General features: G+C 36.0%; 1 protein-coding gene across 1 annotated transcript in view; it reads left to right on the forward strand.

Moving 5' to 3' along the window:
• Cad87A (cadherin 87A) overlaps positions 1-25388 on the forward strand; it is a 1045423-nt gene that overhangs the window by 445790 nt on the left and 574245 nt on the right. Inside the window, exon 15 of the mRNA XM_090395555.1 lies at positions 17473-17546. Within this exon, the coding sequence (XP_090251681.1) occupies positions 17473-17546 (74 nt within the window). The remainder of the gene's footprint in view (positions 1-17472; positions 17547-25388) is intronic.

The raw sequence follows: 25388 nt of genomic DNA on the forward strand, positions 1-25388 counted from the left end.
GTTTTTATCATATCCTCTCTTTTTCTCCTATCAACCAACCTGCAATCCATACACCTTCAGTCTATCCTCATAGGGAGGATAGATTGGCCCTCACAGGCCACTCACCATCTTGGTCACTTGCCTCTGAATCCTCTCCACTGTTTCCTCATCCCCGAGAAACCCAGGGGACTAGACTTGAGCACAATAATCCAGATGTGGGCATATCAAGACCTTATAAAGAAGAATTACAACTTCCTTATTTCTACTTGTAAATGTGTTCTTCACTAACCAAGTAATCTTATGGGCTAATTTAGCAACCTTAGCAGTATGTCCTCTAAACGTTAACTCTCTGTTTACCACCACCACCACCCCTAAATCTATAGCTTCACAATTTCCTGGAGTACAGTGCCATCAGTGTAATACACAGCTTGTAATCTCTTTATCTCAAAATGCACAACTTCATTTCTCAATATTAAATTGACACCCATTAACTTTTGCCCATACTGATAACCTATTTAAATCTTTCTGCAAGCTCTCCACATTATCTTAATTGACTATTGCTGTACTTAATTTTGCATCATCAGCAAACAACTGAATATTTTCTTTCAGGTTATTTCCTACATCATTTATGTACAAATTAAACAGTACTATTTAGTACTTGTCTGTCATTCAATATAGTTACCCTGTTTTTGCTAATTTTTCACCCTAAAGATGATCTAGATTATCTATAGAACAGTTCTGATATAGTAGTATGCTATATCTACTTACTATGATAGCAAGTGAATTATGTTCACATAAGGTAGACGTAAAAGAGGGAAATAGTGACAATGGTTATGAGGCAGTGTGATATAACATGGAGGTAGACAGAAAGATATATTTATTTGGATGTTGCTATAGGCCAGGGAATGTGGAGGGTGGTGATGAAGAAATGTATAAGCAATTTGGATTAGTGACCAAAGGGATGTTAATTATGATGGGCAATTTTAATTATGGCGGTATAAATTGGAATGAAGAAATCGCATTTGGGAATAAGGAAAATTAATTTTTTGAGTTCTTGAGAGATAATTATCTCAGGCAGCATGTAAAGGAGGACATGCAAGAATGAAGAGTTTTAGATCTGATAATTTCATCAGTGGATGTAATTGGGAGTGGGGTTTCACACTTTCCTCCAGTTGGTGAGAGTGATCATAATGTGATCACCTGGGTTGTGTGATTAAAGGATGTATGTGGAAGTACAAGACTGGTGATTATGACAAGCTTAGGAGAAGCTTGGAGCTATAGCATGGAATGATGAGTTGAGTGGTAAAAATAAATGCTGCTTGGGAAATGACAAAGAAATACATAACATCATCAAAGTGTGAATGTATTCTGAAAGTCAAAAGGCTGAATAAGGTAGGTGTAGAAATGGATGAATGATGGGATTAAGCATGAAATGTGGAATAAGAAGGCACTTTGGAGGAAGCACAAGATGAACAATGGTATTAATCTGTCACATGAAGAGTATAAAGAACAAGCCAGGAGAGTGATTCAGTTAGTAAGGACAACAAAAGTGCAGTCTGAGCAGAAATTGGCAAATAAGGCCAAGATTTGCTGGCCTGGTTGGCCGAGTGGCTAGTGTATCTGCTCTCTGGCCAAAAGGCTGTGGGTTCAAATCCCAGCGTGAGCATAGACATTTGTGATTATTTGTGAAAATACTAGTAGTGGTGGTGGTGGGCAGTATATGGCAATGGTGTAGATGGTGATGTAGTTGCGGTTAGCTGTGGTTGGTGGATTTAATGGTGGAGACGGAGAGTTGTGGAGTTGGTGCTCTCCTTCGATGAGTCTTTGTACTCCTTGGATGATCAAATAATAATAATAACCCTCGAGTTTTTTTAGATATGTGGCAAGTAGAAGGAAGAATGACTATGGCAAGATAATGTTGATAGATGAAAATGGTAGAACAGTAACTGCTGCAGAAGAAATTGTTGAGGTGTTCCATAATCAATTTATAAGGATGTTTCATCCTCCTCATCAGAGTAAAATAATGAAAAACTTAAGTGTAGAGGATATAGGAGACGATGGCTTAATTGTGAGTAAGCAGGAGGTATATATGAGGAAATAAACAATGTCATAAGTCAATAGAACTTGATGACATATCACCTTAAGGGTGATATGTCATCAAGTTCTAGTTCTATTCCCTTAAGATGATATATTCCCTTAATATATCATCTTAAGGGAATATTCCAGGAAATTGGCAATAGTGTTTGCATGTCTGTTTAAAAAGTCTTACAATAGCACAGATTTCTAGAGAGTGGAAACAAGATAAATTTTTCCACTATATAAAGGCTGTGACTACAAATTATAGGCCAATCTGTATATCTGAAGTTGTGGTTAAGGTATTGGGGAGATTACTGAAAACTGGGATACAGAAATGGTCTGATAACATTAGTATTCTCTGTGGTATTCAGCATATGTTTGTTAAAGGGAGTCATGTTTTACTAACTTACTTATGTACTGTAACAAGATGACAGACATCTTGGACAAATGAGATGCATGTGCATTGTTATACTGTTTTTGAAAAAGCTGTTGAATCATGCTGTCAGATGGGTATCAAATTTGTATTTGGGGTACAGTATCCTGAATGAGGAAGGCCACTAGTAGTGTGCTGAAGGGATCAGCATTGGAGCCATACCATACATTAGGGGAATATCAGAAAAATGGACAGAACACTCATTCTATCCATTTTTCACAAAATGATTCAAAGATTCCCTTCCCTACTTTGCCCATCCAGGGGGTCATAAAATTCAGTATATCTGCAACCTTCACTACATAGAGGAAACAAGGCACACTATCCCAATAAGAAAAGACAAATACAAATTATTATTATTATTATTATTACCCCAAGACCTCATGGAGTCAAAAACTCATCTGGGAGGTCCTATTCTCACACACACAACTCATCATACTGTATTTTAAACACATTCAAACTCTTTGCAGACACCACACTCTCAGGCAAGGCATTCCAATCATTTACAACTCTGCATGAAAAAACCTGCCTCTCACTCCCCTACTCCCCCCCCCCTCTCTTTATGCAGTTTCCAGGGATGACCTCTGGTTCTCCCCCAGTCTCCCACTATTTTCTGTAGAACTTCTTCAGCATTGATCCTATAACAACCCCTTACCAACTTGTAGGTCTCTATCATATCTCCCCCCCCCCTCTTCCTCCTGTCCACCACACTCTGCAAATTACATCTTCTCAATCTTTCCTCATACTCGACACTCCAGAGGTCAGAAACTACCTTAGTCAATCGCCTTTGAACCCTTTCCAACATCTCTTCATCCTTCTGAAAACCAGGTGGCCAAATCTGGGCACAATAGTCCATGTGTGGCTTAATCAAAGCCTTATACAACAGAACAAGAATCTCCCTACTTCTACACATCAGTGTTCTCTGCATCATTCCCAGAAGCCTTTGTGTTGTCTTCACAATTTTGGCTATGTGTCCCCTAAATTTCAGATCCTTATCCACTATCACCCCCAGATCTCTTATTTCTTCCACCTCCAACAATACATCCTCATCAAGCATAAATTCTGCATCCCATCTTTATTTTCCAAATTTTATAACCTTACATTTTGCAACATTGAACTCATATCCCCATTTCCATGCCCAATCACTCAATTTATTCAAGTCTTCTTATAAGGCCACAACATCTTCACTACCTTTCATGGTTCGTCCCAACTTTGCATCATCTGCAAACAACTGAATATCTCCATCCAAATTTTCACTTATATCGTTAATATACAAGTTAAACAGTAATGACCCCAAAACAGACCACTGAGGCACTCCACTAGTGACTTTCCTTTTCCTGGATATCGCTCCCCCATACACAACTTGTTGATACCTATCAGATAGCCAGTCTCCAATCCAATGCACTAATCTAATATCCAACCCCATCTGCTCTAGTTTGACTATCAATTTATCATGATGTGCTCCATCAAAAGCCTTTGCAAAATCTTAAGTATATTACTGTGTATCCTTCTCCTCTGTCCAAGGAAGCAGTCACTTTATTGTAATAAGTAAGTAGATTACTAAAACATGACCTCCCTTTAGCAAATCCATGCTGTCCATCAAAGATTATACCATTGTTGTCAACCCAACTCTGGATCCTAGTTCTCACAAGCTTCTCCAACAACTTAACCACAACACCTGACACACAGATAGGCCTATAGTTTGATGCTTGAGTTCGATCACCTCCTTTATGAAGTGGCACAATCTTGCCCTCCTTCCACTCTTTAGGGATTTGACCAAGTGCAAGACTCGTATTAAAAAAATATGTCAAGGCAGGTGTCAACTCTCTGGCACATTCCTTCAGAATACGCGGTGATATATTATCAAGTCCCACAGCCTTATTTACATCTAGTTTACTCAACTCCCCAAACACCTCTTCCTCACTTACAGTCAGACTCTCCTCCCCATCATCTACTGCTCTCAATCTCTCCATGAAGCCACATTCACAAGATTGAAAGACCTTTATGAATTGCTTATTAAATATCTCCACCACACATTCTGCAACAGCTGTCTTTATACCATTTTCTCCTATCAGTGTCATCCTTCCATAATCATTCTTTCTTTTGCTGGCTACATATCGAAAGAACTCCTTAGGATTATTTTTTTGGCTTCATTAGCTAACTGCTGTTCATACCTCTCTTTAGCTACCCTCACCAACCAAGTCACACCCCTTGCCTGGTCTTTGTAGACCTCATGGAATTGGTTATTTCTACTTCTCTTATGCTGCCTCCACAGTGCCCTCTTTCTCTGTATCGCATGCTTAATCTCTATATTCATCCATTCCACACTTACCTTATTTAACCTTCTCACCCTTGGAATACACTCAGACATTGCATCTACTAGATAGTTTTTGAAAATCCCCCAAGCTGCATTGATCTCTTTTCCAGCTAACTCCTCATTCCATGCTACACCCGCAAGCTGTCTCCTGAGTTCTTCACAATCATCCCCCTTGTAGTTCCACATACATCCTTTTCTCACAGAGGTCCTCACACTGCTGGCAACCATCCAGGTAATCACCTCATAGTCACTCTCACCAATTGGTGGATGATTTGACACCTCATTTATAATTACATCCTCTGATGAGATGACCAAATCCAAGACCCTCAATTCTCACGTGCCCTCTGATGCATGCTGTGTGAGGTAGTTATCCCTCCAAAACTCATGAAATTCATTTTCTTTACTTCCAGTTGCAATCTCATCATTCCAGTCTATATTGCCATAATTAAAATCTCCCATATTGATCATCCTTTTCTTATTTGCTCGAATAATATGATTATACATTAATAATCATAATTGCCACATTATCATAAATAAATAAATGCCACATTAAATTCCTCCACTATGGTAAAACAGGCCTGTCAGACCATGTACTTCAAAATTGTCACAGAATCAACTAGAAAGGCACGAAGTCCCTACCCTGCACCAAACCTAAAACCTGGTTTAAAAGAAAGTTCTGTGAAGCTTGTGAGATGTTGAAACAACATCATAATCTCAACAAGAATAATATTAGTAATTCTTCAAATTACTAATCGGATCATCGATGACAGAACTGCAACACAAGAAAACCTTAAGAAGACTATATATAGAATATTTTAATGTGATTTCACTCTGATATTTTTATTTTTTATCATTTATATATTATTATACTTATTACATATATCATCGTCATCATCCATTGTCAATCCATTGCTAGATGAAGGTCTTTCCAAGATTACTATAAAATTGTCCATGGCTCTCTTTTCCCATCTCACTCCTGCAAATCTGATGATGTTATCAATCCAGCGTGATTTTGGTTGGCATCATGGTCATTTTTCCTTTCCTGGAATCCAATCCAGTACTTTTTTTGTCCATAATTGATCTTGTCTTCCAGCGGTATGCCCTGCCCAGCTCATTGCTACTTCAGATGTTTCACTCTTCCTATGATGTCAGAGACTGTGGGTTGATTTCTTAACCTTTTTTTATATCAAGCATACTTTTTTTCCATACTAAATTATGTTCTTAATTTTTGAATTTCCTTTGCATTTACTGTCCATGATTCATTGCCATATGTCAATATAGGAAGAATACATTGGTTGAAAACTTTTCTCTTTGGACATAATGATAGTTGGCTTTTGAATATTGACTGATTTTCCAAATGCTTTCTATCCATGCATCATATCTGTTGGCCTAAATATATGTAATGATCTACTTGTTTAATTTCATCATATCATTATATTACATGTATAAATAATTTTTTATTTTTTTAATTAATTTATATTTGTGTATGATTTATATTTGTGTATAATGTATTATAGTTTTTTTTTCCACCACGGGGCAGGTTAGGGTAAATGCTTTAGAAAGCATTTAGATTTATCATACTTTTGTGTAGCATTATGTAGCTCATGTCCTGAGCAGTGTTCATTGAGATCACTGTGGAAAGATAAGTTTAAATTTTCATGATAACCACGTGTAATTTATTGTGTTATTTATTGTTTGTAGTCATGCCACAAGTACCTTTAAAGATTAAGTTTAAATTTTGAAATTGTGTGTGATATAAGCGATAGTTTTTTAAATATTGTTGTATGATAGCTGTGATAAGTAGGCAGTGTTCAGTATAAATATACTAATTGTGTAATTGTGTACATAATTGTGTATTTATTATCTTTTTTGTGTTTGTGTACAGCTTTGAGTGTAAGTGAAATGGCATTGAAACATAAATCATCACGAAAGACAGTTACAAGTGGCATGAATTTTTTGAAAACGGTGAGATGCAGTAAGTATGATATGCTTAGGGAGAGATTGAGGATGTTTTTGTGGAGAGGAAAAATAAGAGAGATGAGAAAATTTGAGTGTGTAAGAAGTGCATAGATGTGTAGATAGCAGTGGCAAGCAGCATGAGAACTGGTGGCAAGTGGTAAGACAGTGGACGTGCAAGGTGGTAAAAATGCGATTTGCATAAATCTCACTAAAAAACTAATTAAAGATATGAAAGCAGAATTGACAAAGATGAAGCAAGAAATTAAACATATGAGGAATGAACTGAGAATTTGGGATTTGCATGGGAATATGAGGAAGAATGGGATGAAAGATTTGAAAGAAATATTGAATGATTTGAGAGTGGTAATGTATGGAGATTTGATGATAAGAGGTGTTGTGAATGAAAAGATGCACAAGGTCTGTTTTCTGGGAGGTAGAATGAGCAGGGTGGTTGAAGCATTGAATAAAGAGGAGTACACAAGCAAAAGAGTTGGTAGTTGCCACAAATGTTCTGACTGGTAACAAGAAGAATGTAAGGAGGGATGGTCATGAGGCTGTTAAGGAGAGTGAAAGATAACAGTGTGGTAAACAAGGCAGTCAGCAAGCTGCTTAGGTTTGAGTGGTGGATAGAAAGTCATTTGGAGAAACTGTTGCTGCAAATGTTGCGAATGACTGAAGGAATGTAAGATCTGAGGAAGCAATAAGTGTCGTGGAACAGCAGGAGATTTAGGTAGGCAAGTTTGTGAATAGAGAGGCGAGTGGAGATAATGAGAGAGAGAAAGAGAAGAGCACAGCATGGACAGGGAAACAGGGGAGATCAGGGTGGCAGGAGGAAACTGTGGTTGATGGTTTCAGGAGTAGATGTGTGAGTGTGTAAGAAAGGATTAAGATAGTCAAGGATGTGGAGGTGATATTTAGGTCTGGGGGAGGGAGTGTAGTATCAGTGATAATAGACAGGAATGGATAGGGCAGAGTGTAGAGGAGTCACGTATGAGATGTGGGGTTATTGGAACTTGTTACAAAAACAGAAATGAGCTAGTGATGAATTTATAAATGCTAGAAGTATTCAAAACAAGGGAAATGAAATTGTAGCATTGACAGAGTCCATTCATCCAAAAATTGTTGGTATAAGTGAGACATGGTGACATTGTGACAGGAATAGAGATGGAGGGATATGTAGTATTTTGTGAAAAGAGATAAAGCAAAAAAGGGAGGAGGAGTGTTATTGATGATGGCAGAGCAGTTGTGCCCATCCAGGGTAGAGATGCTAGAAGCAAATACTGACAGTCGTTTTGAAGCCATATGCTGGGAAGTGTAGGTGGATATGGTGAAATGTTTGGTAGGATGATACTATAGACCTGGTGATGTTAAAGGCAGTGAGAAGGAAATGTTTAGACAAATTAGTGTGGTAAGATAAGGGTGATTATTATGGACGATTTCAATTATGGAAATATAGACTGGAATGAAGAGACAGTATCAGAAACCAAAGGAGAATGAATTTTTGAGATTCTAAGTGATAACTACCCTTAAGCAGTACATAACAGAGGCCACATGTGGATCTTGGATTTGATTATCTCATCAGAAAATAATGTGGTAAATGCATGGATAGGCTTATGTGTTCATCAGACATGTTTTAATAGGTTTCACGGTATGATAAGAATGCAGATGGTTAAGAAAATAACTATTTATTAACTTAAAAGCTAATATTTCGCTGGTATTATATCCAGCATCTTCAATTGGAAAGAAACAAAAGTAATGCACAGAAGCTTCTACAAGTCAGAGAGGTTGTTCCTGGAATCAACAGAAGCCTTAAAACATACTCCAAACCTTAACAAGTATGGCTGTATAAATCTACCAAAGATTTGGGAGACAGTCATCCTAAGACCAAATTAATATTTATTAATTTTATTTTTTAATTTATATTTTTTCAAACTTTATAAGACTATCATTTGGACTACTATTTGAAAACTTTAATTTTTTTTTTTTTTTTTTTTTTTTTAAACCTAGATGGTGCCATATTAGGACTTTAGTCTTGTGTTGCACGCTGCAGTCACTTATACTAGCCCCACTGTTACACTGGATTGTGGTTGTCTTGCATTTGTAACAAACTTTGTGTTGTGTGCTCTGAAGATGCTGGATATAATATCAGCGAAATATTAGCTTTTAAGTTAATAAATAGTTATTTTCTTAACCATCTGTGTTCTTATCATACCATGAAACCTATTACAACATTGTGGTACATGAAGTGTCACATCATCCTCCAGTTGGTGAAAGTGATCATGAAGTGACCACTTGGGTGGTGGCCAGCTATATCAGGACTTTTGTGAAAAAGAATTATATGTGGAAAATATCTTCTTCTCCTTGAGGATTCTGCAATTGAGCAGGTTCTTCTCTTATTATCAAAAACTTTCCTTCCACTCTCTTCTGTTCTGAGCCTTCTCTTTCAAGGTTTTGTACCTGTCTCCATTCAGCATGTCATCTAGCATTGTTTTCCTTACTCTTCCTCTGGGTCTTTTTCCATCTATTTTTCCTTCGATGGCATCTCTGATGATTCCATTCCCTCTCAGAATATGTCCGATCCAGTTTCCCTTGCTTTTTTTTTTATCCTCCTTAACAAACTTCTTTCTTCTTCTACTCTTTTTAAGACCTCTTCATTAGTTATTTTATCTGTCCATTAGATTTTTCCATCCTTCTCCAAATCCACATCTCAAAGCTTTCCAAAATCTTAATTTCTTCTTTCTTCAATGTCCAAGTTTCAGATGCATAGAGGGCAACACCCCACACATAACATTTTATTAGTCTTTTCTTTAGGTTTCTATCCATTTTACTTCTGAATAAATTCAATTTTTTATTAAAGGCATCTCTTCCCATCACTATTCTTGCTTTTATGTCACTTTTACATCTTTCATATAACACTTCCTAATAACACTTCCTAGATATTTAAATATCTTTACTTGATTCAATTTTTTCCCATTTATTCTGATATCCATATTTGCCTCTTTCCTTGCTATTTTCATTACCTTTGTTTTTCTTATGTTAATTTTCATTCCATAATTGATACAGGATTCCAGTAATCTGTTCAACAAATGTTGTTGAACAGGACTACAACATTTGTTCAACAGATGTTATAGTCTTGTTTCAGTATTTGATAATAATGCCTTGTCATCTGCATATCTTATTGCAAATATTTGTCTACCTCCAATCTTTATTCCTTCTTCTGAATTCTCCAGTGCTTCTTTTAACATTGCTTTGGAATACATATTAAACAAAATTGGTGACAGAGAACTTGTCTTACTCCTTGTCCAATGATACCTGTTTCTGTTGTAACCATATATGTCTCTCACCATGGCAGTTTGTCCCATATATAGTGAAATAATTAGCCTGTCTTTCCAATCTATACCAATCTTTTCCATTACTTCTACCATCTTGTTCCATTTTACAAAGTCAAAAGCTTTTTCAAAATCTACATAACAGATATTCACTTCTTTATTCACTTCCAGACTTTGTTCACTTACTATTCTTACCAGTCCAATCGCATTTCTTGTTCTGCTGCTCTTCTTGAAACCAAACTGATCTTCTCCAAGAAATTCTTCTGCCTTAGATGCAATTCTTTGTGTTAAGATTCTCATAAGTATTTTTGATGTATGAGAAATGAGGCTTATTGTTCTAAAATCCTTGCAGTTCACTGCATTGCTTTTCTTTGGTTTAGGTTTAAATATTAAGATCATAAATTCTTTTGGTAATTCTCCTTTGTTATAAATTAAATTTATTATTTTGGTTATTTCTTCAGTTCCTTTCTTCTGAAGTTGTTTCAGGAATTCTGCAGTTATTTCATCTATTCCTTCTGCCTTTCCACATTTTAGTTCCTTAATGGTCATTTCTACTTCTGTCTTCAAAATCTCTGGCCCCAGATCATCTTCATTTACCTTCTTTATATCTCCTAATGGCAACTCTTCAATGTATTCCTTCCATCTCATTAGGATTTTATCTTCTTTTTCAGTTATGATTTCTCCATTCTTATCTTATATGCCTCTAAGCTTGCTCCACCTTTGCAATGAGCTGCCTGGTGTTGTACTACCTTACTCCAGTCCTGAAGATACTTTCAGGCGCAGACTTTGTTTGCTCACACTCGGATAAAGGATTAAACTAAATTTATTATATTCTATGCGTCTAGTTCAAATTCCATTTCTCTTGTGATTTATGCTTCTTGCTTTTTCATACAAAAGATATACCTTTCCACTCTCTCATAATTTTCCATTTCTTCACATTGTTTTTTAAACCAATCTTTTCTACTTCTTTCTGCTTCCCTTCTCAATTTTTCATTCAGGGTTCTATATTGTATTTTCCCTTCTCGGGAAAATACAATATAGAATTTTCCCGAGATTTCTTCTTTCTTCCATTAGATAAATCATCTCATTAGTTATCCAAAGTTTTTTTGATTCTTTTAGCTCTAACATATACTTGGTTGGCTGAGTGGTTAGCGTATCCATTTTCCAGCCAAAAGGCTGCGGGTTCGAATCCCGCCGTGGGCATGGATGTTCGCAATTGTCTGTGAAAGCACTAGTGGTGGTGGTAGTCGGCGGTAGATGGCGTTGGTGTTAGATGATGAAGGTTGCTGGAGTAGTGAGACGAGGAGTTGTAGACTTGATGTCCTTCCTCAATGAGTCTTTGGACTCCCTGGAGGTGTGATATAATAATATCCAATTTCTTCTTCTGCAAACTTCTTTATTTTTTATTTAACTTGTTCCCATTTCTTTTCTGGATCTTCAGTTTTGACAAAACTTGTTTCTTCTAATTCTTTCTCCAATTTATTTCCAAATTCCTTGGTATTTTTTAATTTCTCTAAGTTCCATTTTTTCCTTTTCATAGCTTCTTTTATATTTTTTAGTTTCATGTTTATTTCTATGAATTGTGGTCAGAGTAAATATCAGCTCCAGGATACATGCATGAATTTTTTACACTATTCTTGTATCTTTGCTTTACTATAATATAATCAATTTGATACCTTTCCATATCTCTGGTTTTTTCCATGTGTATAGTCTTCTCTTAGATTTTTTAAACCTAGTATTCATAATTATTAGCTTATTTTCTTTACAGAATTTCACTAACCTTTGCCCTATCTCTCATTTCTATTACCTAGTCCAGTGATTCTCAAACTTTTTACCTCTGAGCCCCACCTGACAAGAGAAAACACTGTCATACAGAGGATAGGATTGGTGGGAATATTCTGGAAGAGGTGGAGAAGATCAAGGATTTGGTAGTTGTGGTGGATAGAGGCTTGAAATTTTGTGGACATTTTGCTAAAACTGTGAGGATGACACAGCGGATTATGGGAATGATGCGGAGAACACTGACATGTAGAAGTAAGAATGCTTTGATTCCATTGTGCAAGACTTTGATCAGGTCACATGGATTACTGTGCACAGATTTGGTCACCAGGTTTTCAATAGAATGATGAGATGTTGGTGAGGATCAAGAGAGACGATTGACTGAGTTGGTATCTGGTCTTTGTAATGTGGAATAATATGAGGACAGATAGAGAGAATGCAAATTACAGAGCCTAGTGGATAGAAGGAAGAGGGGAGACATGATCAAGATGTATAACTTGGTAAGGGGTAATTACCAGATTAGCATGGATGAGATTTTTCATAGAATATTTGGGGACAAGGTACAGAATGAGAGGTCATCCCTAAAAGTTGTATAAGGTGGGTTTAAGCAAGGAGGTGAAGAATAGATTTTTTGAATGGAGAGTGGTGGGTGATTGGAATGCACTGCTTGAGTACAAGGTGAATGCATTTAAGTCAAGGTTCAATGAGCTGAATCTCTTGATGCCATGGAGGTCTGTTAATAATAATAATAATACTGAAGTTGAAATGTTGAGCATTAATTTCATAATTATAAGTAAAGTAATTACTACAGCGTGTGTGTTTTTGTCTCCATAAGTCGTTCACAATGAATGCTGACTACTGTTTAACCTTGAAAGAAAGAAATCTCCCACCTACTGTTGGACCAGATAACATCCATTATGAGATAATCACACTTTGCCATTTGCATAGATCAGCTTCTGTACCTATTCAATAAAATTTACTGTGAGCATATGTTTCCAGATATCTGTTAAAAGGCAATTATTATTACTTTTCCTATGCAAGAGAAATATCCAAAATCACCAATAAACTATCCATTAATTGCTCTGACTTGTACAAGATTCTGAAAAAAAAAAAAAAAAAAAAAAAAGTTTTTTCTGTAAAAACAATCGTTTTTTGGTGACAAAGATGTCATTGTGGGGATTTGAATTTATGTGATTTTGTACATCTCTCTCTCTCTCTCTCTCTCTCTCTCTCTCTGTGTGTGTATGTGTGTGTGTGTGTGTGTGTGTGTGTGTGTGTGTGTGTGTGTGTGTGTGTGTGTGTGTGTGTGAGAGAGAGAGAGAGAGATGTATTCATAGCAAAAATTGAAGGATTTATGGAAGAAGAGTGAAACAGTTGAAAGAATTTGTATTAAGTGTTTTGACAGGGAGTGCCAGTTAGGTGGTGAAAACGAAGTGAATGTTAGCAGAGCAGATATTATTGACAGTGAAATGGAAAACATTAACTGGAATTAATATTGAACATGTGGTTGTGATAATACAGGTGAATAAAATAGACATAAATAAGGAAAGTGCACTTGAATGTTCCTTCATAGGACAAAGCACAAAATCGAAAAGTTGCAGAAGTGGCAAGAGATTTAGCAGGGCTGACAAGATATAGAAGCAGATGTTGCAAGTTAAAAGTGAGATCAATATCAACAAATGTGAAAAACATGGTAAGGAGGAAATTAAGTAATGGAATTCATTGACCAATGATGAGCATAACAAAAGAATAAAAAAAATCATATTTCCCTGTCAAAAACATTAATGATATTACTCATGCCATTCGGATACAAAAATGTAAGGCAAAAGAACTCACTGTCTTGGTTGGCTATAATGATCTGAGAGGTATTCTATGAGAGAAGATGTGAAGGAGTTGTTGGATGAAGCAAAAAATGAAGAGTGACAAGGTAAAAATGGTAAGTCACATACCAAGTTGTGATTGAACTAAGGAGGAGGGCACTGACAGCAAACAAATCTATACATGGGTTGTGCAGAAGGAATAATGTAGAGTTTGTGGACCTGTGTGTGACAGAAAGTATTTGTATAATGCCGATGAACTGCATCTAAATAGTTTTGGTGTTAGGAGTCTGGAGAGAGGTTTGTTCACTGAGCATGCTGAAGCACAAATTCAGGAAAACTTAGGTAATTAGGGTGGATGCAGATGAATGTGTGTGAAGATATCCATAAGGTTAGTGTGAGAATGACCAAGTGCAAAATGTAGTCTCTCAAGCCAAAATATTGAATAGGGTAGTCAGCTCAGGAAGTAAATGTGGTTGGGACCCTAAAAGAATGCTGCAGTTTCTGTATACTAATGCCAGAAGTATCAGGAACAAGAGTGAGGAGTTTTTTTGGCATTGGTTAATGTAACCTCAACAAAAGTTTTAGCCATTAACACTGCAAGGTAAGGATGTTAGTAGTGCATGGGATATAGTTAGGCATGATCTAGAGGAAGCAATATTAAATTGTATACCTAAGGTAAGGAGGGTTAATAAGATAGGAGTTAGATGGATGAGTAATATTATTAAGCATGAGCTGCTGAAGAAGAAAATATGGTGGATGGTATATAAAGAGAAAGGTTACCAACAAACCCATGAACAGTATAAGACTCAGACAAGAAAGGTGACTAGCATGGCAAGGAAGGCAAAATCAGATTACGAGAAGAACCTAGCTGAGCAGGCCAAAGGAAATCCCGAAGAGTTCTTTCATTACGTGGCAAGTAAGAGAAATAATTACTATGGAAGATTAACCTTAATGAGTGGCGTTCATGAGGAGACAGAAGCAGATAAAACAGTTGAGTTATTGAGTGACCACTTTGCATAGGTATATGATCCTAGTGAGGTTACTGCTTTAACCTATGTGACAGACACTAGAACCTTCAATTCATCCACCTCTGTTCCCACAGCTGGGTGAATTGGAGGTTCTCAGGATATTGCAGAATCTCAATGTAAATACAGCTGTGAGATTAGATGAGATATTGACTGGGGTTTTGCAAGAACGTGCAAGGGAACTGGAAATTCTGACTATGCTCTTTAAATCTAACCTCTGGTAGAGTTCCGAGGGAGCAGAAAGAGGGCAAAATAATTCCCATCCATAAGGGAGGTGCTGAGAATGCAGTAATAAATTATAGACCAACAGTATCTCAGGAGTGGTGGTAAAAGTACTGGAAAAATTGATCCAAAAGAGAATATACAAATGGGTGGATAAAGATATGATACTGTATAAGGTGTAACATGGTTTTGTGAAGGGTTGGTCATGCCTTAGTAATTTGCTAACTTTTTATAATAGAGTAACAGCCAAGTTGGATAAAGGAAATTGATACATGATGATTTTGTTGGATTTTACAAAGGCATTTGACAGAATACTGCATGGAAATATGTTATTCAAATTAGAACAAATGAGGCTTGACATAACTGGTTAAGTGTATAAGAGGATGACTGCTGGAGAGATACGAAAAAGTGGTATATGATGGAGCAGAATTGAGGCAAAAACAAGTGACTAGTGGTGTGCCACAAAGTTCAGTGCTAGGACCATTGCTGTTTAATTTGTACATAAATGATATCTACTCTATAATGTAAAATGATAAGCCTTTTTTTGTAACGTTTTTTGGCAATTTTTTTGAAACTCAGGGACTACCCTGAGTGTCGAGTCATCAGAATTCAAGGAGAACTGGCCTACCAGTCTGGAACTCGGGGGGATGGGCAGCATAGGTGCCGGGGGGGGGGGGAGACCCCTTTCGAGTGTTCGAAATTCGAGGCATCAGAATTCAACGAGAACCGACCTACCAGTCCGGAACTTGGGGGGTTGGGCGCCATAGGTGCAGGGGGGGAGAAGAACCCCACCCCCTTTCGAGTCATCAGAATTCAAGGAAAACCGGCCTACCAGTCCGGAACTCGGGAGGTTAGGTGCAGTAGGCGTTGAGGGGGGGGGGGAGGAGCCCCCCAGTAGGAAATAACCTGAAAGGAAATATTCAGTTGTTTGCTGATGATGCAAAATTAGGTAAAGTAATAGTTAATCAAAGTGATGTGGAGAGCTTGCAGGACAATTTAAATAAGCTGTCAGAATGGGCAAAAGTTAATGGGTGTCTGTTTAATGTGGAGAAATGTAAAGTTATACATTTTGGGATAAATAGATTACAAGCTGTGTACCATATTGATCGAACTGTACTCCAGGAAATAGATGAAGCTGGAGATTTAGGGGTGATGGTTTGTTGCTAAGGTAGCCCATAACATCACTTGGTTATTAAAGAACACACTAACAATTAGAGATAAGGAAGTTATTTCTCTTTATAAGGCCTAGAATCGCCCACATCTGGATTGCTGTGCTCAAGTCTGGTCCCCTGAGTTTCTTGGGGATGAGGAAGCAGCAGAGGAGAATCAGATGTGAGTGACGAAGATGGTGAGTGGCCTGTGGAATGTTCCCTATGAGGATAGATTGAAGGTATGTGGATTGCAGAAGTTGGTTGATAGAAGAAAAAAGAAGAGATATGATAGAAACATTTACGTTGCTTAAAGGATTTTGTAGGATTGATGCAGAAGAAATATTTCAGCACTTGGTAAGAGGGACCAGAACAAGGGATCCTCCCCAAAGCTGAATAAAGATGTGGTTAATAGGGGTGTCAGGACTAGATTTTTTGCTTGGAGAGTTTTGTGAATGAGTGGAATGGGTTTTCAGAGTTGACATTTTGTGTGGATAGATTGGGTTTCCCACGATGAGTCTTTGGACTCTTTGGAGGTGCCTATATAATAATAATAATTAGTGAGACTTGGCTTACTTTATCTTACCTGCTTCAGCACGTTGTTGTCTTTCGTTTTGCTGCTTAACTTTCACGTCCTTTTCTGCATTCCTTTTCCATTGTCTCTTGACTTTTTGAAATTCCCATGTCATTTGTCTAATAATTTGCTTTAATGATATTACAGTTAATTTACCTTCAGTATCCTTACAGTTTATCCCTTTGATACTTTTTATCACAAGGAGAAATCTTCCAGTTCTAAAGTTAACCGTTCATATTATTGTTTTGTTTTGTTGCTGCTCTAATGAAACTCGCCTGGCATTGTTCCTGGCATTTTACAGCACACTACTTAATATTGCAATATCATTACAAATAAGTAATGAAATGTATCAAATACAATAAAAGCATGCACAAAATAATGTATTATAAAACATGAATGTTTCTAAGAAAAAAACAGAGTAAAATGGATAAAAATCACCTAAGCATTACAAACTGACTTCTCAGGAAATAGCATTTAACACGATACTGGAACCCATTCATGGATTAATATGGAAGGAATTATATAGTGGGAAGAATGGGAATCATCCATGAAAGTTTTATGGGGTGTGGTGAGTAAGGAGCAAGGAGTAATTTGTTTGCTACTTGCTTGGGAATGCATTGTAGTATTGTCACTGAAATTAGTTCAGTGTGATATCTTGATGTTGCTTGCTGTGTATTGCCCTTCTGCAAGAGGTTGGCTTTGTGAAAGCTCTCTTATAATAATAATAATATGACCTGCTAATATTTTTATATTGTTTTCAGTAATTGTCTGCTTTCATATAAATATTCTGAAATATTTTTTTTTACTTTTACAGGCTACAGACAGGGATACAGGCTCATATGGGGAAGCAGGAATTATATATTCGTTGTTTGGCAATGGAGCTGAGAGGTAAAGCACCATTATTAGTGTGATTAGTATTATTTCTGAGCTTCAATAGAGTCACTGTAGGAGCTTGAATTAAAATATTCAATATTTGAGTATTTACCACCTTTTTATATGGCTCAAATCCTCAAAAGGTTATCAGTATATAATATGTATTGATAACCAATGCTGTAATCCCCTATATCTATCTTAGTTTATAGGTCTTAGTCACCCAGATATAGAGGTGACTATATTTTGTGCATAGGATCCACTTTTCCTAATCATTGTGTTATACAGTGGAACTATCAGATCTTTATTTATATTTATCAGTATCTTATCAGTTGTTGGAAAAACACCTGGGAGTGATATGACATAGAAGCAAAAGAAGATGAGGTGTGAGGAAAGAGAAAGCAGAATATGAAAGTGCAAAAGAGGAAAGGTAATAAGAAATTTTTGAATTGGAAACTCCATGATAAGAAGAATACTTAAGGGGAGAATAATTATCATGTTTCCCTGAGGCAAGGATTAAGGATGTTAGTCCTAACATTGGGATGCAAACAGGAAAATGAAAGAGATGAATATTTTGGCAAGATCGAATGATCTGGAAAGATGACATGTGGTATGAGTAAGAAGCATGAGGGTAAACATGGTGAGTCTTCTGCCACACCATGGTAGCAGGTAAGTTGAGAAGAAGGGCTCGGATTATAAATGAGTCAATGCATAGGTTATGCAGGAGAAGTGATGTGAAGTTGGGGAATGTGTACAGTGAGTTCAATAGATGTATGGACTATTTACATTTGAATAGATTTGGATTTAACTTTCAGAAGAGAACGTTATTCAGTGAAACTTTCAGAGTGCAGTCAGGAAAACTTGAGTTTTTAAAGGAGTTGTAGGCAAGGAGGTGCAGATAGAGATAAATATTCTTGAGGCGAGTAGGAAGAATGATGATAAATGTAGCTCCTGAAATTCTGAAATTGAGTGGGATAGTTAACACAAGGTGCGAGTAAGATTGCTTGATTGTTAGTTATTTTAGATTAATGGCTGAAACAAATAAGGCCACGAAGACAACGTATCATGCCTTTAAGCTGCATGTTCTGACAGGTTTGTATGTTCTGTGGGATGAAAACTCCAAGTTTCTAAGTGGAAAGAACACTGCCACTGCTGACACACCTTCAGTTTGAAAATCTCTTATAAAGTTCTTTGAGTCATAGATGGGATTTGAACCCAAGTCTTTCTAACCAAAGGACATAACCGACAACAACCGAGATAGATTTATTGTGAGGGAGATTGTGGGCTGAAGGAGATACTGCTGTTTATGTATACGAATGCCAAACTCATCTGGAGAGAAGAGGAGGAGATTTTAGTATTGGTTTGTTGGGCCAAAAATTATATAGAGGGCAGTGCATTTGAGACTATCTGATGTGAGATAGAGGTCAATACAATAGGCCACAGATATGAAGGAGAATATGGATGGCATGCTTTGGAAAATTACACAATGAGTGCAGGCAATTAATTATTATGGGGGATACCATCCATATTCTCCTTCATATCTGTGGCCTATTGTATTGACCCCTATCTCACATCAAATAGTCTCAAATGCACTGCCCTATATATATATATATATATAATTTTTGACCCAACAAACCAATACCAAAATCTTCTCCTCTTCTCTCCAAAGATTTATTTCCATCTCAAGAAATAATTACCTGAGACAGCATATAATGGAGGGAACTTGGACAGCCCTTCACCATTTTTCTCCATATGCTGCTAACATCTTTCACCCTCTAGATTCTTGAGATATATCATGGCACTGCACCAATATGGCAGCTTGTCATAAATACCTGCTCTGTATTCACATATGATCATTTTTAACCAAAACTCTGTTGATGTTTCTTATCATCTTATATACTTCTCTTGTTCTCTATTCACCAAAGTATTTATTGATATCCTTGCACTGTTTCTCTAGCCATTTTGAATTGTATCTCTTAACTGCCTTCTTAACTTAATTGCATTTATCTATACTGTTCTTCTATTTCCACAGCAATTTCTCTCCTAATCTTTTTTTTTCTTGAATTATCTTTAATATCTCCTTTGAGATCCACCTTTTTTTTTTTTTTTTTTTTTCTGTCTCTGGAACCATTTTTTCCACTGCTTTTTTGAGACAACTCTTTGTTGTTTCCATCCTCCAGTTCCTTTTCTGCAATGGATTTCAATTCTTCCTCAAGCAATTTCCTATATACTTTCTCTGTAATTTCCTTGCTTAGAGTCCTCATATCTCTTTTACTCTAAACTTGTGCCTTCACATGTTTTAGATTCAACTTGATATTGGCAATCGCTAAGCTATAATCTATTTCTAAGTCTGCTCCTTGAAATGTTTGACACTGCTGAAATCATGTGGCCCATCTCTTGCTTATGAGTATAATGTCTAGTATGTTCTTAGTTCTTCCATCTGGTAACTGCCATGTTCACTCTGCAGTCTTTTTGCTGGAATTGTGTGTTGCAAATTACCATCTCTCTCTTACTCTGTCCAGCACATCTCTGCTAATCCAAGGATGTCACATCAGTATCACTCCATATCCTTGCAAAGTAAGGCTGGCTTCTCAGGATCCCATTTCCTCTTTATACTGCCGAACTGATGTAGTCCATCTCTTAATTATGAGTATCATGTCTATCATGTTAGTTCTTCCATCTGGTTACTGCCAAGTCCACTTCCTGCAGTCTTTTTGCTGGAATTGTTTTCATTTTTCATTGCTTTCTCCATATCCATATTTTCCCATTATTCTTTCCCATTCTTAACCTTCCTACCGGCTAGGACGTCTATAGACGTCCAACTAAATCTGGATAAGATTCAGCCCACCTGTTTAAAGAACCTGGATAAGAAGTGCAATTTGACTGTCATGTCTATTAGAAGGTGTGATAAACCCTCACGCTGAAGAGAAAGGTTAATCGGATTATCTCCCGTTCGTAGCTGCCTCTCAGTTGCCTATAACAAGAAACGGACTTTCTTGTTCCATGCTGGTGAACTGGATTTTAGTTATATATGATAGACTAAAAATAGAGAAATTATTTATATTTTTGTTTTCTCTTTTTATTGTACAATACAATTTTAATTTCTGGACAAAATAAAGGTCTTGTATAATTTCTTCACTTAACCAATTTGATTTTTTATTTTTTTGCTCTAATTTTTTTCTAATCGCTACTAGACAAAAGATTTTTCTTTGTTCTCGAAGAAATTAATTCACGATAATTATTTGGAATATTCTTTTAAAAAAAGAAAAGAAAACCGGCTGCCGACGTTCCAGGTTATATTAATTTTATTTTTGTACAAAACCATCGAAATCGAATAATATTTAACAGATTTCCTTTAGGACACGCTTGAGCAACTTTGCTTTATAGAGAATAACATGAAATTCTTTAATCATATTACTAAATTTTTTCTTCATGTTGTATAGTAATCTGTACTTTCACTTTCTTGGTTTCCTTGTATAATTGGTCATTACAAAATGAAATTAACAGTTATGATTTAAATTTATATTTTCTGCATAATTCAGATATTTTATTCTCCAATTTTTAAAGTAAGCGATACATTTGCTTATTTTTATCATTCAAAATATGTATATCAAATGTGAAATTTCATTTCCATATTTTTACAATAGAATTGAACTTTATTTCTCCTCTGATAGTTTAACCCCCCCCCCCCCCGTTGCATTACTATCACACACCCGAAAACTGTTATGAAACATAGGTACAGTTTTTATTTAATTCGTTATTTTTCTCTAGTAATTGTTCCACATAACTTTAATTTTTCGATACTGAAACTATGTGGTGATTATTATAAATTAGCAAATTATAAATCAGACAATATACATATTTCCTGATTATTATAAATCAGGAAATTATGTGATATTCGGATATAGGTGAAATTAATATTTAAAATCACTGTCATCCTTCAAAAGCAATATCAGAATAAAGAAAGTGAAAAACCCGAAGTTTCGAAATACATTTAGAAAGCCCGCTCTCTAAATGTATTGGTCTACAGACTGGATTCTGAACACGCCAATGTTTCGTGATGTTATGACTGAAAAACAATTCAGTCTCATCATGAAGTATTTGCATTTTCAGAATAATGAGGAATACGATCAGGCAACACATCCTTGCCCAGTCCTCAACAAAATTTATGATTTTCTGATGAAAATCCATCAAAAATGTAGATCACTCTACATTCCTGAGAGAGACTTGAGTATCGATGAAAGCCTTATGCCATTCAAAGGTGGACTGAAATGTAAGCAGTATATTCCCAAAAAGAAAGCGAAGTATGGAGTAAAATTTTTTATGCTTTGCGAATCGGAAAGTGGATATCTTTGGGATTCCAAACCTTATACGGGAAAGCAAACTGTAATCGAGCACGATAAATATTCGGATCTCCCCTTGTCGATGCGTGCAGTAATGCAGTTACTAGACCCTTTACTGGGGAAAGGTTACTGCATTATAATGGATAATTACTATATGTGTCCTGAACTCGCTGATTTGCTTTTACAGCATCTTACAGATAGTTATGGTACTGTAAATGCAAAAAGGCGAGATATGCCTCCAGATCTGGCTTCAGGAAAGCTATCGAAGTGGGAAATCCGAACTTATCAGCGAGGGAAAGTCTTTGCACTACGTTGGAAAGACAAAAAAGACGTTTTTCTGCTATCTTCCCTGCACAATCCATCAGCGGAATCCGTGGAGAAGCATGGTTTGAAGAAAGAAAAACCCATTGCTGTGTGTGCATACAACGACACTATGGGTTGAGTCAACAGGTGCGATCAGCAGCTATCATTCTACTCTGTAATGAGGAAACAGCATAAAAAATATTACAAAAAAGTGTTTGGACATGTTATTTGAATTTTGAAGTGTTTGGATTTTGTTATTTGGAACAGTTTCCTCCTGTACAAGAAAAAATGTTTGTCTACCATAACATATCTAGAATACAGAATAGAAATTGCGAAAGCATTGCTGCATGCACATGCACCTTCTTCAGCAAGCAGAAAAACAGGAAATCCTGCCAGACATCTGAGGTTGAACGCTGCTAACTCCAACCATTATCCCGAAAATCTACCACCAACGGCTAATAAAAAAAAAACCTCCACGCAAATATTATGTATGTAATAAAAAAAATATCAGAAAGGAAACAAAAATCTGGTGTCCTGAGTGTAAAACTGCTTTGTGTGTTTACCCTTGCTTCAAGGTGTTCCATGCTATTCAAGAATTTTAAATTCTGAACAGTATGAAATAAAAAATGTTTGTTTTCAAGGCCATCAAAACAGTCCTTTTCAGGACTACAAATATTTATAGAGGGATACCCGAATGCACTGTTTCTTTTTCATCTTGAAGGCTAATTTTTAAGTTCTTTTTATGACACAGAGAAACTGGAAGGAGTATTCCAGGTAAAGTATTTCATCAAAACAATAAAAAATAATGAAATAAAATCTACCCTATATATATATAAAATGATAAGCTTTTTTATGTCATGTTTATCGAAACGTTTTGAAACTCAGGGGCTACCCTGAGTGTCGAGTCTTCAAAATTCGAGTCATCAGAATTCAGGGGCTGAACCCCCTTTCGAGTTATCACAATTGAAGGAGAACTGGTCTACCATACCGGAACACAGGGGGTTGGGCATAGCCCCCCCTCTAGTTAATAAATGAAATATATAAATAATAATGGGAACATTTTCACCTTGCCAACACTCAACATTGATGTGATATGGGTTCCAAATTTCTTGTTTCGGAGATATATATATATTACAAAGTTTTGTAATAAAAATTTCTGCTACAATGAAGTTTGGCAAAATCAACAATACTATTACCACCTTATTTCTGTTTCTCGTGTGGGAGAAAAACGGTAAAATGTCACTCTTATAATTATATGAGATGTTATAATGGCAAAAATAGTAAGAAAAAAGTCATTTGCAGTTTCTCTTCAAAACACAAAGAAAGAACATTGTAAATTCAGCCAGTGGAAAAGAAAATACTACATATTTTTCTCCTGTTATCTGATTTTTTTTCTTATAGTTCAAAGAAGAAATCACTGCATATAACATGAAGTCTGCAGGAGGGAAAAAAATCTGGAAATTGGTTACATTATAACGAATAGAGAAATCATGTCAGAAAAATTATTCATGTATGATTCTAATCTCAGCAGACATAACATTTTCTTCTAGATTAGATATCTAAAGTAACTGAACCTTTGCTACTATTTTACACTAAAATGAATGGGTATGTTCCCCAAGTGATTTTACGTTTGTAACAGCTGTCTTGCGAACGATTTATGAAATAAATTATCTGAAATATCCGCAGATTGCTTAGGTCTATATCCCCCCCCCAAAAAAAAGAAGATTATGAAACGCATATGCACCTTTTCTTTGAAAATAATTCAAATCCTCTTTTTCAAGATAATTGTATGATTTAATTTCTAATTTTTGATAATAAAAGTGAAACTGATCATTATAAATTAAGCAATTATTTTGGCATAAATAATGTATAAGCATGTAAACGAAATATCAGTATTTCTGTTAGAATATAGGTAATCAACAATCGAAAAGGAAACAAGACATTCTCGACATATTCTGCACTACAGCCTGGGGCACTTTAGTGTTCTCCCCTTTCTTCTCAATAGCACTGAGAGTAATAAGCCTTCAACTTTTCCTCCAGCTAAGAGGATATTACCAAGTATTTAGAAGACGTAGATTATTTCAGAAATAGCTTCCAGCAGCAAAAGAAGTAATATTTAGATTTTTTTAAAAGAAAAACAAACACAAATAATACTACTGAACTTTCTTTTGTGTGGTATGCATATAAACAATTTTGCATGGTGAAAATATAGCATATTATTTCTAAAATTTCACATAATTTCAGCGGGCAGTAGAACAGCTGGTTTTAGATTGCAAATAAATAGAACAGATTTAGTAGCTTCACGATACAATCTGATTGCCGTATATCTTTTGTCAAAATGGTACAATTAAGTAATTGATTTTCAATGCTGTCTAGAAAAGCTTTCAAACCTGTATAGAAATTTAGAGTAGTTATGCAATTCAGTTCCAGGAGAGAATAAGGAGGGGAGGAGGGGTGAAGCATTAGAAAATCTTCAAAATGAGCAAAAATGTTGAATCATTCCGTATATGATATTTTTCACATTATATTTTCAACATATCTACGAGGTTATGCACTAGATATTATCGTAATATGCATAATACAAATAAATAAATAAATGACGAAGGGGAAGAATCACTACTAAAATATCATTGGATATAAATTTTTGATACCAAAAAGACACAATCGGAAACCGAGTAAGGCAATTTAGCATTTTAACATTTTTTTTTATTTTGTCTTTATGAATAACAAAAAATCGTTTCTAAATATGAAATGTGATGATCCATATAATGCTATTTCGCTAGAAACGAAAGAAAAAGGACATATTTATTTCAATAAATATTATTTAAAAATATAAATATTTGACATAATATTTTCAAAGCAAACATTTGAAAATTTGAAAATTCGAAAAAAAATTATTCAATTATTATACGTAAAGTGAAAGAACAATCAGTGCATCTCTTCCGGTGCACTGATTTATTATTATTATTCTTATTAAACAAGACCTCATGGAGTCAAAGACTCAATTAGGAGGTCCTTTTATCTCACACACATCTCATCATACCAGGTCTTAAACACATTCAAACTCCCTGCAGACACCACACTCTCAGGCAAGGCATTCCAATCATTCACAACTCTGCACGAAAAAAACCTGCCTCTCACTCCCCTACTCACACCCTCTTTATACAGTTTCCAGGGATGACCTCTGGTTCTCCCCTGATCTCCCACTATTCTC

Source organism: Typopeltis vanoorti, chromosome 7 (genome assembly GCF_054136105.1).
Source record: "Typopeltis vanoorti isolate ZY-2024b chromosome 7, IOZ_Tvanoo_1.0, whole genome shotgun sequence".
NCBI lineage: Eukaryota > Metazoa > Arthropoda > Arachnida > Uropygi > Thelyphonidae > Typopeltis > Typopeltis vanoorti.